At 39.2% G+C, this 14,503-nt stretch overlaps 1 protein-coding gene across 10 annotated transcripts in view; it reads left to right on the forward strand.

Annotated features, from left to right (window-relative positions):
* DLGAP1 (DLG associated protein 1) overlaps positions 1-14,503 on the forward strand; it is a gene marked incomplete at both ends in the record, with an annotated part of 372,344 nt that overhangs the window by 79,426 nt on the left and 278,415 nt on the right. For all 10 annotated transcript variants that reach the window (XM_081262743.1, XM_081262741.1, XM_081262744.1 and 7 more), the window contains one exon: positions 6,609-6,823. In XM_081262743.1, coding sequence (XP_081118869.1) covers positions 6,609-6,823 — 215 coding nt within the window. The remainder of the gene's footprint in view (positions 1-6,608; positions 6,824-14,503) is intronic.

The following is a 14,503-nucleotide window of genomic DNA, read 5'->3' on the forward strand; positions in this document are numbered from 1 at the left end:
TCTACCACTGAGCTACATCCCCAGCGCATCCTGTTTCTTGTTCTGCTTTTCACACCTAAAGAGTTTTCAAGGGCTGGGGATGTGGCTCAAGCAGTAGTGCGCTCTCCTGGCATGCGTGTGGCCCGGGTTCGATCCTCAGCACCACATACAAACAAAGATGTTGTGTCTGCCAATAATTAAAAAATAAATATTAAAAATTCTCTCTCTCTCTTTAAAAAAAAAGAATTTTCAACTGGCTCTAAGACCCATATTTTCCACATTTTAGCATCTCCGATAATTGAGATGCATCATTTATTCTCTGGATCATCAGATTTACTTAATGGTATTTCTTTTCTTCTGAGTGTCACCAAACAATATTGAGGGGTTTGCATTGGTGCCTTAGATTCTGTAGAATATATTAATTTACCTTTAACTGGTGTGATCTTCTTTCAACTAATCTTGGAGAAACCCAAAGGGGAAAAAAGGTCAGGACCAAAATAGAGTCCACTTCCAAAGGACCCATAAGACAGACAAATACCTTTCTATGCCCACCAACCAATTTAGCTTTGTTCTTTTGTTCCACATTTTTATTGATCCATTATACTTGCACATAATGGTGGAATTTGTTATTACATGTTCATGCATGTATACAATGTAATAATACAATTTGCCCAATATCAATCAGCTGTGTTCTTACTATAGAAGAAATGTCTTAGTTAAATTTGTGTATTATGACCCATATGGTCTACTTGCATTTATATTCTTATACTAGAATATCTAATAAATAGAGGATGTTAGCTACTTTTTCATCCCCAAGGTATTTTTAGCTGGCCATACTTAAAAAGTAACCATGAAGAGAGATGTTTCCAACCTTTTTCTCAACAATTTTAAGGTGCTTTGAGGTTCACAAACTGTGTTCACACACATTATCTTTGTTCATTATACATCTGTTATCATTCCATCTTACAGATGAAAACACTGAATCAAAGAAGTGACTAGTGATCTTGGGTTAATAATACACCCAAGGTCATACACAGTGCATGGGTCTTGGACAAGACTTCCTTAAACTCTTCTCCAAATACAAAACTAGTTCCCACAGAGGTTTCTTTGTCCCTAAGATTCCTGTGAACCAAACTGAAGCCTTTGAGGTTAGATCCCTGGGAAGCCAAGTAAGCTGGTGTGGCCCTGGTATCCCAAGAGCTACAGGCTCCCCTTCCAGTCCAGAGTGGATCAGAGTCCCCAGGACAGAGAGCTGTGAAACGCTCCCTGATGGGGAACTCTAGCTCAGTAGTGGGAGTAGACAGTCCATTAGAACTTAAGCTTTGCTTAATAAATTTCAGTTTTTCTGCCCCTATTTTACCAAAAACAATGTTAGTAGGCCTCAGAATCTTTTCGAAAAGACAAAAATCATCTATCATTAAGGAACATTTGTGTGCTCAGTAAGATGGGTACATGCCAGGAAAACTGGAGAAATCCCATAAAACAGAACTTTCTTAAAAAGCACTTCCTGTGTGCTTATGGGCATTACCTCATTTATTCCACACATAATCCTTTAGGGTAGGAAAATGAGGCATAGAGAAATTAATTAACTTGCCCAAGGAAGTAACTGGCCCAGCAGGAATTCAAACCTGGGCAGTGTAATTGCAAAGCCCACCCCCCAGCCTTTCAGCAACACTGCTTCTCCCAATTTCAGTGAGCTTATGGAGTAGTTGGAGAGAGAAAACAAGGACTCAAAGAACCAGTAATGTGTATAAAACAACTCTTTAGTGATTATGCAAATAAGTATGCATATGATTATGTGGATTAGAGGCTGCTAAACTTTTGTTTTTTCAGCTATACATTCCCCCACACTACCACACAACTCTGCCCTGAAGCTTAAAACTAGCCACAAACAACAAATCCTGACAGACCATGGCTGTGTATCGATAAAACTTTATTTATAAAAACGGTGGGCCAGATGGAGTCTGCAAGCTATAGTTGGCTGACCCTTTATGTAGAGAGTACATGCTGCAGATTTTATAAAGCAGATAAATTTAGGCTACAATGGAGAGAGCTTTGAGAGAACTGAGATCAGCTGTGAAGGACAATGTGAGATGAGCTTGCAAGATGCTCTGTGACCTCGTCCCTTGTATCTCCTCCTGTCACTTCCCTCTTTCTCAGTGCTCTCTGGTGGAGCTGACGTTTTCATTGTTAGACTTTGGTTACTCCAAGTTCATTCTTGTTCTAGAGACTTTGCACTGGCTGAGCCTTCTGCCTAGAAGCTCTGCTCCCAGATCTTCCCAAGGCTGGCTCCTTTGGTCATCAGATCTCCTCTCCCATGTCACCTCTTCGGGTCAGCTTCTCCGAAGAGCAAGTTAAAGCATGCATCACCCCATGCCTCGCCCCGTCTTATCTTCCTCATAGCGTTTACACTTTCTGAAATTATCCAGTTCGTTTATTGCTGTGCTCGTCCATGACCTACCTCTTCCAGCTCTCCTAGAATGTAAGTTCCACTGAATGGAATCAACATGTGCATTGTTCACTGTGGCAAGTAAGCCATCAAAAACACTTGACAGAAGGAAAGGAATAAGGGAGGGAGGCAGGAAGGGAGACTTTAGCAGAGTAAGAATGTATTTCCTCTGTTCTGTGATGGAATACTGCATTCAAATGACCCACCATTCAGGGCCATGATGCTATTTCAATGAAGAAAGCATCTTCATCCTGGAATTAGAGGATGGTTAGCCCTGCATCCTGGTCATTTCTTGTTCGGGGGCAGTCTTAGGACTTCTGAATGATGCCACATAGTTTCAGTTATGGAATGGCTGTACCTGAAATAGAGAATGCTCACTACTCCTTATTTTATCAAAAATAAAGCTCTCTGTTTCAGTGTTAGCACTTAAACACTAAAATGTAAATACCGCCCCCCCTTTTTTTCCTAATCTATAGCTATTTTAAAATTTAACCTGTAATGTTTATTTATTGTTTATCAAGCCCAATACCTCCTAGAACTGATTTTCTAGAACTGATTTCTACCTCCTAAGATGGTTCCAGCAAGCAGGATATCCCACTAGCCTGATACCATCAAGCTCCTGGTCCCTTTCCTCTTTCAGCTTCCCTTTCTTATCAAGACTTCAGTCCCCTAAACACCATCACAGGTAACAATGATGCCTTTCACAGGCAGCCACAAAGGTGACCTTCTCTTTAGATTTCTCTGTGCTGCTTAAGTGGAAAGTCACAGGAACCTCTGACTCTATCCCAGCAGCTTCAGCCACGGAATGACCTTTCTCGATCATCCAAAGAGGGTTGCATTTTAAACTTTGAGCCCCTTACAAAATGGTACATTTTCTTCTAAAACTGGGTACCTAAGCAATGTCTGTCTCTTGCTTTGGAGGTTGACTAAAAATAAAAACCAGCTCCTTTATAGCAATTTTACAAATCCTTATGGATTAGCAAGTGTTTCTCTTCTCCAAGGTCTGGATTTTCTGTGTCATTTCCATTTTTCCTAGAACTGATTTCTGTATTATTTTTTACATGTTGTTAGGGAGGTGAATAATATATGAACATTTGTATTCTACTCTGATGGAAGTCGCTTTTGTACTTAGCTGCTGTCATTTGAAATAAATGTTTAATTGAGAGGTATACAGATTAAATGATTCTCAACTGGTTCCCTTAGCAACAATTACAGACTGTTTCTAGTAAAACCCCCCCCCCCGCAAAGTTTCTACCATAAACGAACTTTGAAAAGCACCTAAATAGAAATTTGCCATGTTTTTCTTCTATAAGCAATATTAGTAATCAGTGTGTCATCAGTCTCTAAGAACAATGCTTGTGAACTTTGCATTGGTACTGAGGAATGACAGGGACTGGCTGCCTTATCTAATGACCCAAGCTGTACCAAGTTGATTTTTTAAATGGAATTGCTTAGTCAATAATTAGGTTCTGAACATGATCGTATCTGTGCAATGAGTCACTCATCAATTGAAGGAAAACAAGACTGTTCTCAACATTTAAAATTTCCTAAAAACAACCTTGTTGCTGTGGTGATTTTGATGCTTTTTAGCTGAAAAGTAAAAACTACTAACATAAGTAATAAATGGCAACTGCATCAAATAATAATGGATCACATAGTCAAGAACTTGGAACTGTTCGGTTCTGTGGGCACCACAAACCACAGTCTAGAAGGAGAGGCTGCATCAAATACCAGTCAACAGCGAGACCCCAGGAGCTGCAGCACTGAAACTTCCCCTTCAGAGCTGTAATTTGGGGCAGGTTCCATAACCTTGGATTCCTCACTTGCAGAATGAGCTAGGCACAGTGGCGCATACCTGTGATCCCAGTGGCTCAGGAGGCTGAGGCAGGAGGATCAAGAGTTCAAAGCCAGCCTCAGCAAGAGTGAGATACTAAGAAATTCAGTGAGACCCTGTCTCTAATACAAATACAAAATAGGGCTGGGGATGTGGCTCAGTGGTCAAGTGCCTCTGAGTTCAATTCCTGGTACCAAAATGATCATCATCATCATCATCACCTTATCCCTCAGGTGCATGGATCAAGTGAGTTCATATAAAGCATTTCAAACAATGTCTGTAAACAGGAAGCACAACATAATAATTTGTTAAATAAACACATTGCACAGCCAAGTTTCAACTCTGTTAAGTACCTGTCAGAGTAAGAACTACAAACTGCTATTTCAAGTTTGTGAGTTGTTCCATGTATTCAATCTGGTGCCTCTTGATACAAAATTCCAAATTATAGAGCTATATTGATAATTTAAGGAGAAAAATAATAGTGCTTTTCCTTCAGTGGCCCATCTATTCTCACCCCAGAGACTCTTTCATATTTAGAAATATGGCATATGTATTTGCCATTGTGGACACTTTTTCTTAACCTCTTAGATTTCAGAAAACTTATTAGATTCTGGTTTGTGGAAATTAAACCAAAAGACATTGAATCCCAGTGCTTCTGTTGACCAGCTGTGTGTCATTGGGCAATTTACTTCAGCTTTCTGAGCTCCTGCTTTTCATCTCAGAAATACAGAAAAAAATACACAGGATGTGGTATCAATGAAAGAAATTCCTATAAACAAATTTCTTAGCATAGGTAAATGTTACCATGAAACACTGTGTCTTTTTAGTGGGTAACCAGTAAATAGCATCAAAATAGTAAGTGCCATTTTACCTTCTCATTGTCCACCTGGCCAGTTGGCAAACTTGGGTACTCCTTCCCCCCAGCACCATGGCTAACTCCTGTTTTGAATGTCTCTTTGATACATATTCCATTTGTGGCAATGTATCTTCAACTTGCTAACATTTTGATTTGGAACTGTTCCCAAATTTACATATACTTTATCTTCCCACCTCTGTTATAAACTTGTTGAGGGTTGAACCAGCCTGCTCCCTCTTCTGTTCTCTTTTGAGTTCCATGTGTGTTCTCTGTGTTGTGATTTATCACCATTTGATGGATGAGAAGTGTCACCATGCATTCCTTTCATCAAATGGAGGATGAATGAGATTCAACAGGAAGTAGGTTAAGTTCACATTGAGATGGAAAATGTAAGAGGAATTAAAAAGACTATCATAAAGAAGTCTTCTAAAATGTAGTATAATGCCATGTTCAACTTGAAAGAAATGACGGTAGAAAGAAGACACAGTGTGTTGCCCTGAGAGCACTCTCTTGGGTGGTCTCCACAATTATGGACTTAGCGCAGGATCCAACAAAGCAAGAGGAAAAGAATGATTCAGATAAGTAGTAACAATCTCAGGTAAGCAGAGCAATCAAATCCCAACAGAACAAATGTCCTCAAATGTGGTGTGTGTGCACCGGAAAACAGAGAATATGCCATTAGTTTTCACAAGAATTTCATTAGAAACCTTCGAAGAGTGCTTTTCTCAGAACTATAAAAGCTGAATCCGAACTGAAGAGGAGTTCAGAAAGTAGAGGTGGTTAGAAAGTAAATGCAGTTGGTATAGACAACTAGTTAGGAAGAAGAGAGACAGGATATGAGATGGTAAAGATGGAAGGTTCAGGGAAGGCATAGATAAATCAGAAAACATTCTTGAATCTTAAATGGCAATTGAAAACAAGTCATTGAAAAGCTCAAATAAAACTGCTTTTCTCCCAGGCATGGTGGCGCATGCCTGTAATCCCAGCAGTTCAGGAGGGTGAGGCAGGGGGATCGCGAGTTCAAAACCAGGCTCAGCAAATGAGAGGCACTAAGCAACTCAATGAGATCCTATCTCTAAATAAAATACAAAAAAAAAAAAAGGGCTGGGTATGTGGCTCAGTGATTAAGTGCCCCTGAGTTCAATCCCAATACCAAAAAATAAAAATAAAAAAATAAATCTGCTTTCCTTTCTAATTGCTTAGACTCAGCTATTATCTGTGAGAAAACTGAGAAGTGTAAATGAATCAGAGCCAGTGTTTTAACTTTTCCTAATGCCCAGGAACTTTTTTTTAAAGATTATGACATGGATGTGCCTGCCTTCCAAATATTGTCAAATCTATCATAGTAAAACACTGTTAGTGAAAGGTTATTATCTAAAGATATTGATCTCTATTACCTATATCTGGGGTCATATGAAAAGCAGGAAAGAAAACCAAAACAAAAAAATTGGATTTTAAAATAGTGAATTATGTGTTTTGTATCTGACTAGGTTCCTCAAGATGAATGGACAGGGTACACCCCTCGAGGCAGGGATGATGAAATTCCATGCCGAAGAATGCGAAGTGGCAGCTACATCAAGGCCATGGGGGATGAAGACAGTGGGGACTCAGACACAAGTCCCAAGCCTTCTCCCAAAGTGGCTGCACGAAGAGAAAGCTATCTCAAGGCGACCCAGCCATCCCTCACAGAACTCACCACCCTCAAGTAAGTAGTCCAAACCCTGTGCTTTTGATAGTGCTTTGCATTACCACCTCGGGTCAGATCCTAGGTCTCCAAGAGTTAGTGGGGCATTAGAAAACTCTGCGGATGGAGTGCTGTGATACAGGAAGGGGTCTGTTGATTTTGACATGGGATGTGACTGTATGCCCTGGTGTCTTCAAAGACAGGCACTCCAAGCTACACTCTCAGTTGATCATAGCTGAACCCCTCACCCTCAAGAGGGGTTCCAAACAACCTAGAATGCTTTCTGGAAAAATTAAGATTTCTGACCAAAGAGAGGATCCATGAGGCGTTTGTTCAGCCACAAAATATTGCAGGGGAATGCTTCCTTAAAAGACTTGAATTTTTTAGATAACGGAGTAATAGAGACAGTTGTCTTGGAGAAGTGTGTCAAATCATTTGTCAAAGTTCATGTATTCATTCTTGAAAATTAGGCTAGATGTATTAGGTGAGATGACAATTAAGTGTTTCTGGATATTGATGTTTAAATTTGGGCACTCTATTGAACAACCAATAAAAAAAAATTTGGGCACTCTATACATATTAAAAATTATAAGACCTTATGGCTGGGTTTGTAGCTCAGTGGCAGAGCACTTGCCTTGCACATGTGAGGCACTGGGTTCCATCCTCAGCACCACATAAAAATAAACAAATAAAATAAAGACATGTTGTCTATCTACAACTACAAAAAACTAAAAAAAAATTATAAGACCTTAAAAGTAGTTTTTTTAAAAAACATGACCTGTACATATTATAATTTATAAGTTTTATTTAGAAAAAGAATATTATAAGTAGTCTTTACCTTCATTTGTGCTATTTGTAAACAAAGAACAGCATTACAAAAGAAACTATGGAAATTATTTCACACAAGACCTGACTTAAATTTTAATGTTATATATAGAGAGTAAGTCAGAGCCTTGGATCTAGAGATATAATTCCATTTGGACCCAAAAAAATATATAACAGATAATTAGTACTTCTGAAGTGCCTTTGATTCCATATTTTGATGAAATACATGTTACTATTCATTCATTTACATTATGTTACAAAATGAAAAATTAAAATATACAATAAATAAAACAGAAAAAGCCAAATAAATTGGGTTAAGGAAAACAAACCTGATTGTTAGTCAAGAGCATTGAAAATCAGTGGACAAACCAATCAAATACAAACTAATGGATGAATGAAAGGAAATCTAGTAGAGTAGAGGAAAAAGAAAGGGGAGGGGGAATTGGGAGGGGAAGGGGGATCATGAACTGAAATAATTTCTATGCATGTATGAATTTGTCAGGAGTGAACTCACTCCTGTGTATAACCATAAAGCTCTAATAAAAGAAAAAAGAAAGAAAAACAGTGAACAAGTCTATGATCAAAATGTATTTAAATAGCAAAATATATCATACTTAAAATAACTGGAGTTCCTTGATGGATTTTCGTCCAAGGGGCCATATGAAATCACTCCGGATTATTTTAATTAAAAATTAATGTCAATACATTAGTAAACCAACCTACAAAAAGCTCTTCTTTCTTTCCTTCCAATTCCAGTTGTCTTTCCTTTATGCCTTTATGCATTAGTTTCCTAGGACTATCATAGAAAGGTATCGAAAGTGGGGAACTTGAACCATAGAAGCCTATTATTTCACAGTTCAAGCAGCTGGAAGTCTGGTTCAAGGTGTCAGCAGAGCCAGGCTCCCTTGAAACCTGTGAAGCACAGTCCTTCTCTGTTTCTTTCTGGATTCTGGGGGGTAGCCGGCAAAGCTCGGTTATTCCGTGGCTGAAAGCTGCCACCTTTTAGACTCTGTCCCTGTTGTCATGTGGTGCTGTGCCTTCTGTGTCTTTACATGGCAGTCTTCTTATGACACCAGTCATTGGATGACTTAATCAAAGGTCCTATTTCCAAATACTATAGTGCAAGTCACATTTACAGACACTTGGGGGTCATAATTCAATGTACACCATGGGCATACAAGGTAAGTTGATTATGGAATTAAAAAATTAAGACAAATCTTCACTGCACTGTGACACACCTAGCAGAAAATTAAATATACTCAGTCTGAGAACAACTGGAATTGTTTAAAAACAAAAGTTAGTGTGCCAAGGCAGTATGAAATCAGGGTATCCAAAGACCCTTCTGACAAATATCTTCTGTGAACTTTAAAATAGCTCTCAATAGGAGAATAAAAACAACAACAAAAAAAAAAAAAAAAGTAGACACAGCCATGGTGTTAGTTGACATCTTCTAGAAGATGCAAATGAGAAAATAAGATGAACAGAAAATCATTTAGACCTTTAAAGTCTCGGTTTCCTCATATGGAAACTACATCTGCAGCCTCCAGAGGCCCTGCCACCTCCTGAGGGTCCTGTTATGTTAGCGTGGAGAAGCACGGGGCATGTCAGCTGAATGACACCTAGGGATCTGGGTGATGAGGTAGATGGCGGCTGCTCACAGCAATACACAGGTATGAGGAGAACCAAAAGGAGTAGAGCTATGAGAAAGATGAAGGAAAATGCTCTGAGGAATGCTGAGGACAGATGCCAAAATCATCATTCACCACACTGTCTTGGGGTTACTCTCCTCATAGCTTCCGGGGTGTGAAGAATCCACTCTGAAGCCTTTGGAACTCTTCCTTTTTCATTCACCTCCTGTGCAACATCATCTTCCTCTAATGTCCTAGATCATATTTTTACAACCATCCTATATTTCTTTTACTCCCAAAGTTTTGAGAGCAGAAAGAGGCAAACACACAGACAGTGGATAGACTGAGAGCCGAGAGGATCAGCTACTTCAGAGAATAAAATCGTGGAACTGAATATGAGTTAGTAACTGCCAAGATACGGAAATTCAAAATGGAACCAGTTTGCTAAGAACACCTTATAAACTGAAAAACATTTTTCTTTGCTTAGAATGGAGTTTCATCACACCATTTCTATTGTCCTCTTTCATTAGCAAGCAGGAGAACACCTGACCACCAGTCATACACGTGTTTCTTCTCTCTAACCACCCCACTCCTGGAATTATTTCTCTTAGTTCCAGTTATCTCCATTCACTTTTCCCTCACCTGTCTTTTGAGTTCCATTTATCATTACAGTATACATATTAAGCTTCCATAATACTCAACCACATAATGGATATTAATGATTTCTAGTTTAAAGATATTTAAGAAGATACTCAAGGAGAAAGGAAGCAAAAAAAATCAGACATGACATGACTCAGTTCTGTCTTTTATTCCTTGATGATGTTTTGACTGGAGATCATTATTTTTCTAGAAGCTTGAAGCATTTGGTCCCTCATGAGAAAAAAAAAAGATACCCATATCCTAGAATTCTAGTTCCCCTATAAAAGAAAACTATATTTATGTACCTACTTCTTTGACATTTAAGTCAATTTTTTTCCTCCTTCCTCCTCAGCAATTCACAGCTTTAGGGATGAATCATAGCCATGAACCAAGACAACTAAAATTAGTCAAGTGAGATTGGGACAACATTTCATTTGAGATTTTTCAACTCCCATCTTAGAAATTTCAGAGAGAAAGCACTCCTACACTTTTTGCATTGTTTTTTCTTTATTCTTTCCCCTTTCTCTTTTCCAGTTGCATCTTGGGGGTTTATCCATGGGGGTTGGTTTTCATCAACTACTTAGTGGTGGTGATTGGATCATCTGTGGAACATTCTGGAGTAAGGAATAGACTTAACACAGCAAAGTCCATCTTTGGCCTGCTGAAGTCCTCAACTACTACTCTCCAAAAGTTGTTTCTTTCATTCTTTTCTCGTATCCCCTAGCTGTTAACAAGTCCTTCCACTTCATCACTAGCTTTTCCTTCTTCTGGGCTTAACTACTGACGAATCCAAAGTGGCACATCACCCCAGAATATTAATATTTTCATAAGGAGCTTCTGAATATTTAATAGTCAATTTTCAGACAAGTAGAAGAGAGGTATGGAGGCCAAAGTTTCCTCAAAGCATATCACCACAGCTTGAAGAACTTAAGTCTTTTACTTGGATTTTCTGTAATATGCAATTTATTCTGGAACGGAGCTACCGCCTGCTACCATGATTAGTTAAAAACCAAGCTCAAATCCCATCTTGGATTTTCATTCCATATACTACTGTAAAAGGAATTTTTCAAAAATGATATTAAGTGGGCTGTCATTTAAAAGTCCTTAAGTTAAATTCAAATAACCACTAACCTGAAACAAATAGCACTTTTAAATTTCTCCATACTTGTTTATCTCTTCATCCAAGCAATAAAAAATTTTCTTTTTCCCTGGAAGAAATAATCAGCCTTTGCTAGTAGAGATTCTGGAACTCCTCTGAAATTGGCAAGAAGGGCCCCAGGCTTTTGTGAGAGGGCCAGTCAGAGCTCCCAGGAATTTTGAGACAGCGTCTCTAATAGAAGGCTTTTGGAAGGTTTATTTTTAATTCTAAATGCCTCAAAGGAAGACAGTTTTCATTTTCAGGATGGTTAATCCTCTTCATCTTTATTCTTTTCCCCAGGGTCCTGAACCATTTACTTGGAATGGAGAGGGGTGTTTTAGATAAGTTGATAAAATACTAAATAGCTCTGAGCTTTTGGTAACTGGTTTAACATCCCTGAATCTCCCTAATAGCACGAGAGTCACAGGCCTTTAGCATGAATGGCACCACTCAGGTGACTCCTGCCCCAACTCATGGACAGACAGCATTAGCAGATCCCAACATTGATGGAGCCCATCACCTTTCCCACCAAACACAACTCATAGATCCTGGAAGCTATTTCTAGTCTATGTGAAAGATCTCTGAGGAACCTTTTGGCACCAATGTGTAAACTATATAGATGAAGGACAGAGGAACCAGAAGTTCACAGTTCAAAGACAAAAGGACATTGCATTGGTAAATAAAATCCTTTTGATAAATAAAATACATTGATAAATAAAATCCTTCAACTTTAGCTCTGGAGATTTTAAATGAATTGGTTTTGCATCAGAAACCCCAAACAGTAGCCTCTTGCTGGAGGCTCTTTGTCTCTGTATAAGTCTTCTCTCTCTCTCTCTAGACACACTGTATCCTCTGCCTGTTCCTCACATTCCACATGCCCCTCCTACCCACCGACTGTTCCTCCTGTTTCTTCTCTTCCCCAAAAAAGAGGAGGAGTGGTGGATATGGGAGCATCACTATTTTTTTTTCTCAACGATGTGAACCATATTTAACAATATGGCAATATATATACCATCCTATCTTTGTCCTAGTGATAGGAAGTGCCTCTGGTTTCCCTTAATGCCTTTCCAAGCCTTTCCTACCTATCCCTCAGTACAATTGCCACACGACATCCAATAGTAAGGAGAACAGAATAGCACGATGTGACACTACAGAATCGCGAATCTACATCCTCCGTGACATAAACACAGAGCAGTTGCTCATCCCTCCCCGACCACAACACTTTCTCCTATTATTCTCCATCTTTCCTACTCCCCTGCCACTTTCCAGGGCAACACAAAATGGAAAGAAGTTTAAAACAGGGAAAGTAATTCTCACTCACTGATAAACGGTCACTTGCTCATGGGCTTACGATCTCCAGACCTTTCGAACCCCTGTAGAAATGCCTGATTGAAAGAAGAGGGGAAACTAGGGCAAGAAATTAGTGTTGTATTCAGTCCCTGATTTTCCTGCTTTTATAAAAAATTGCTCCTTCTTTGGAATATGATACTCTCTTCCAAATGATGCGGACTGTGTGAGTACTGCAGCCTGTATCACACTGTGGCCCCTTATTGTATAATTAGTCTTTAGAAAACTTATTTTGGAAGGACACCAGCATAGATCAAACTGTCCCTAAAAGGACCATGATCACAGAGAAGAAATAACAACTCGTGTATCTTTAAAGGAAGCAAAAGAATGAAAGGAAGTACAGATTTTTATACACACAACACACACACACACACACACACACACACACCAGGGATTGAACCCAGGGGATGAGCCACATCCCCAACCCTTTTTTATTTTTTATGTTGAGGCAGGGTCTTACTAGAGTACTTAAGGCCTCACTGAATTGCTAAGGCTGGCTTTGAACATGCAGTCCTCCTGCCTCAGCCTCTTGAGCCCCTGGGATTATAGTCATGCACTACCATGTTCAGCTTAGATCTTTTATAAAAGAGATGGAACAGAGAGAATAAAAAGTAGGAAAGATATTTATGTTCTGAGGGCCTGACTGAATGCTGAGGGCTTTACGTGTGTGTTTTCATCTGATCACACAACTCTATACACGTGATTTTGACAATTTTGCAAATTAGGAATCTTGATGAGACTAAATAACACCCAAGGTAACCTATCAATTGCTTGTGAAAGCTAAGATCTAAACCCAGTGTTGCAGGCAGAAAAGATAAAAATCTGGATGGAATAGTGAACTGTTTTAAAGACATTTTTAATGAAGGGAAAGAAAAACCAGCTGGGTGTCAACATCTGAGACTTGGTGTCCAGGAAAAGGACATTCATAGCCTATGGCGAGAATGAGGAATGGATCTGAGGAGGTGTCAGGGGCTCTGGGAGGTAGGTTCTTACCTGGAAGGGCTATCAGCAGACACGTGCATTAACGCTGGAAGGACTTTGAGAGTGTCTTGACTTGGATTTCACCTGAGGTGAAGGAAAGAAGGACCAAATGACCAAAGGATCAGAGCTGCACACGCCGTCAGCTAAAAAAAAAAAAAAAAAAAAAAAAAAAAAAAAACACTAGGAGAAGAGATGGCCTCTGAGGAGTCTGGTTCAGCCCTGTGGGCGTGGGGACAAGTATGATAACAAATCCTAGACCCGTATGTGTTCTGGGACCTGCGTTGTATGTATGATCTGATCCTTTTTCACATGACTGCTTGACCAGACTGTGCCAACCAGCCACAAGGGGCTGTGTAACAAGGCACTGGGAGGGCAGAGATGTGAGCAGGGGAAAGACCCAATGAGGATTCTGAAAACAAAGTGTCCCCACTCTCCTTAGGTCATTCTGATCAAAGGTGCTGCTCACTGTCCTATGAAGAAGACTTCGATTTGCCAAGAGCCTTAAAATACTTTTGCCTTGCCTATCTGCTGGATGCTATTCCTTCAATTTAATATCTATGTTCCCTGTTAAAGTGTAGACAACCAGCTAAAGAGAACACCCTAATTATAATCAGAAATCGTATTCATGTAATCATGCAGTAAACATTTATTCTGTACCTAAAATGTTTAAGTATTGCATGAGTCATTTATACCTTGGTTTCAGTAAATTTATTATGTGCATTACTAAAATCTGTTTTCTAGATTTTATAGGCACACATACACTTGAATCTAAAAAAAGCAGGCTCTATGGAAAAGAAAGAAACTTAAAATTCAGAGGTTGATGATTGTCTTAGTCTATTTTCTGTTGGTATAACTGAGTAGTACAGACTGGGTGTTTTATAAAGAATAGAGGTTTATTTGGCTTATAGTTCTAAAGACCAGGAAGTCCAAAATCATGGCACCAGCCTCTGATGTGGACCTTCTTGCTATATCATAACAAAGCAAAGTGTTAAATGTGGTGAGACATAGCAAGCATGCTAGCTCAATTTTTTTCTTCTTCTTCTTTTAAAGTAACTAATGTCACCATGGGGGTCCCACCCCCATGGACTCATCTAATCCTCACCTCCCAAAGGCCTCCCTTCTGAACATCAGTAACATCTAACT

This window comes from Spermophilus citellus, assembly GCF_964194105.1.
Source record: "Spermophilus citellus genome assembly, chromosome: 12".
Lineage (NCBI taxonomy): Eukaryota > Metazoa > Chordata > Mammalia > Rodentia > Sciuridae > Spermophilus > Spermophilus citellus.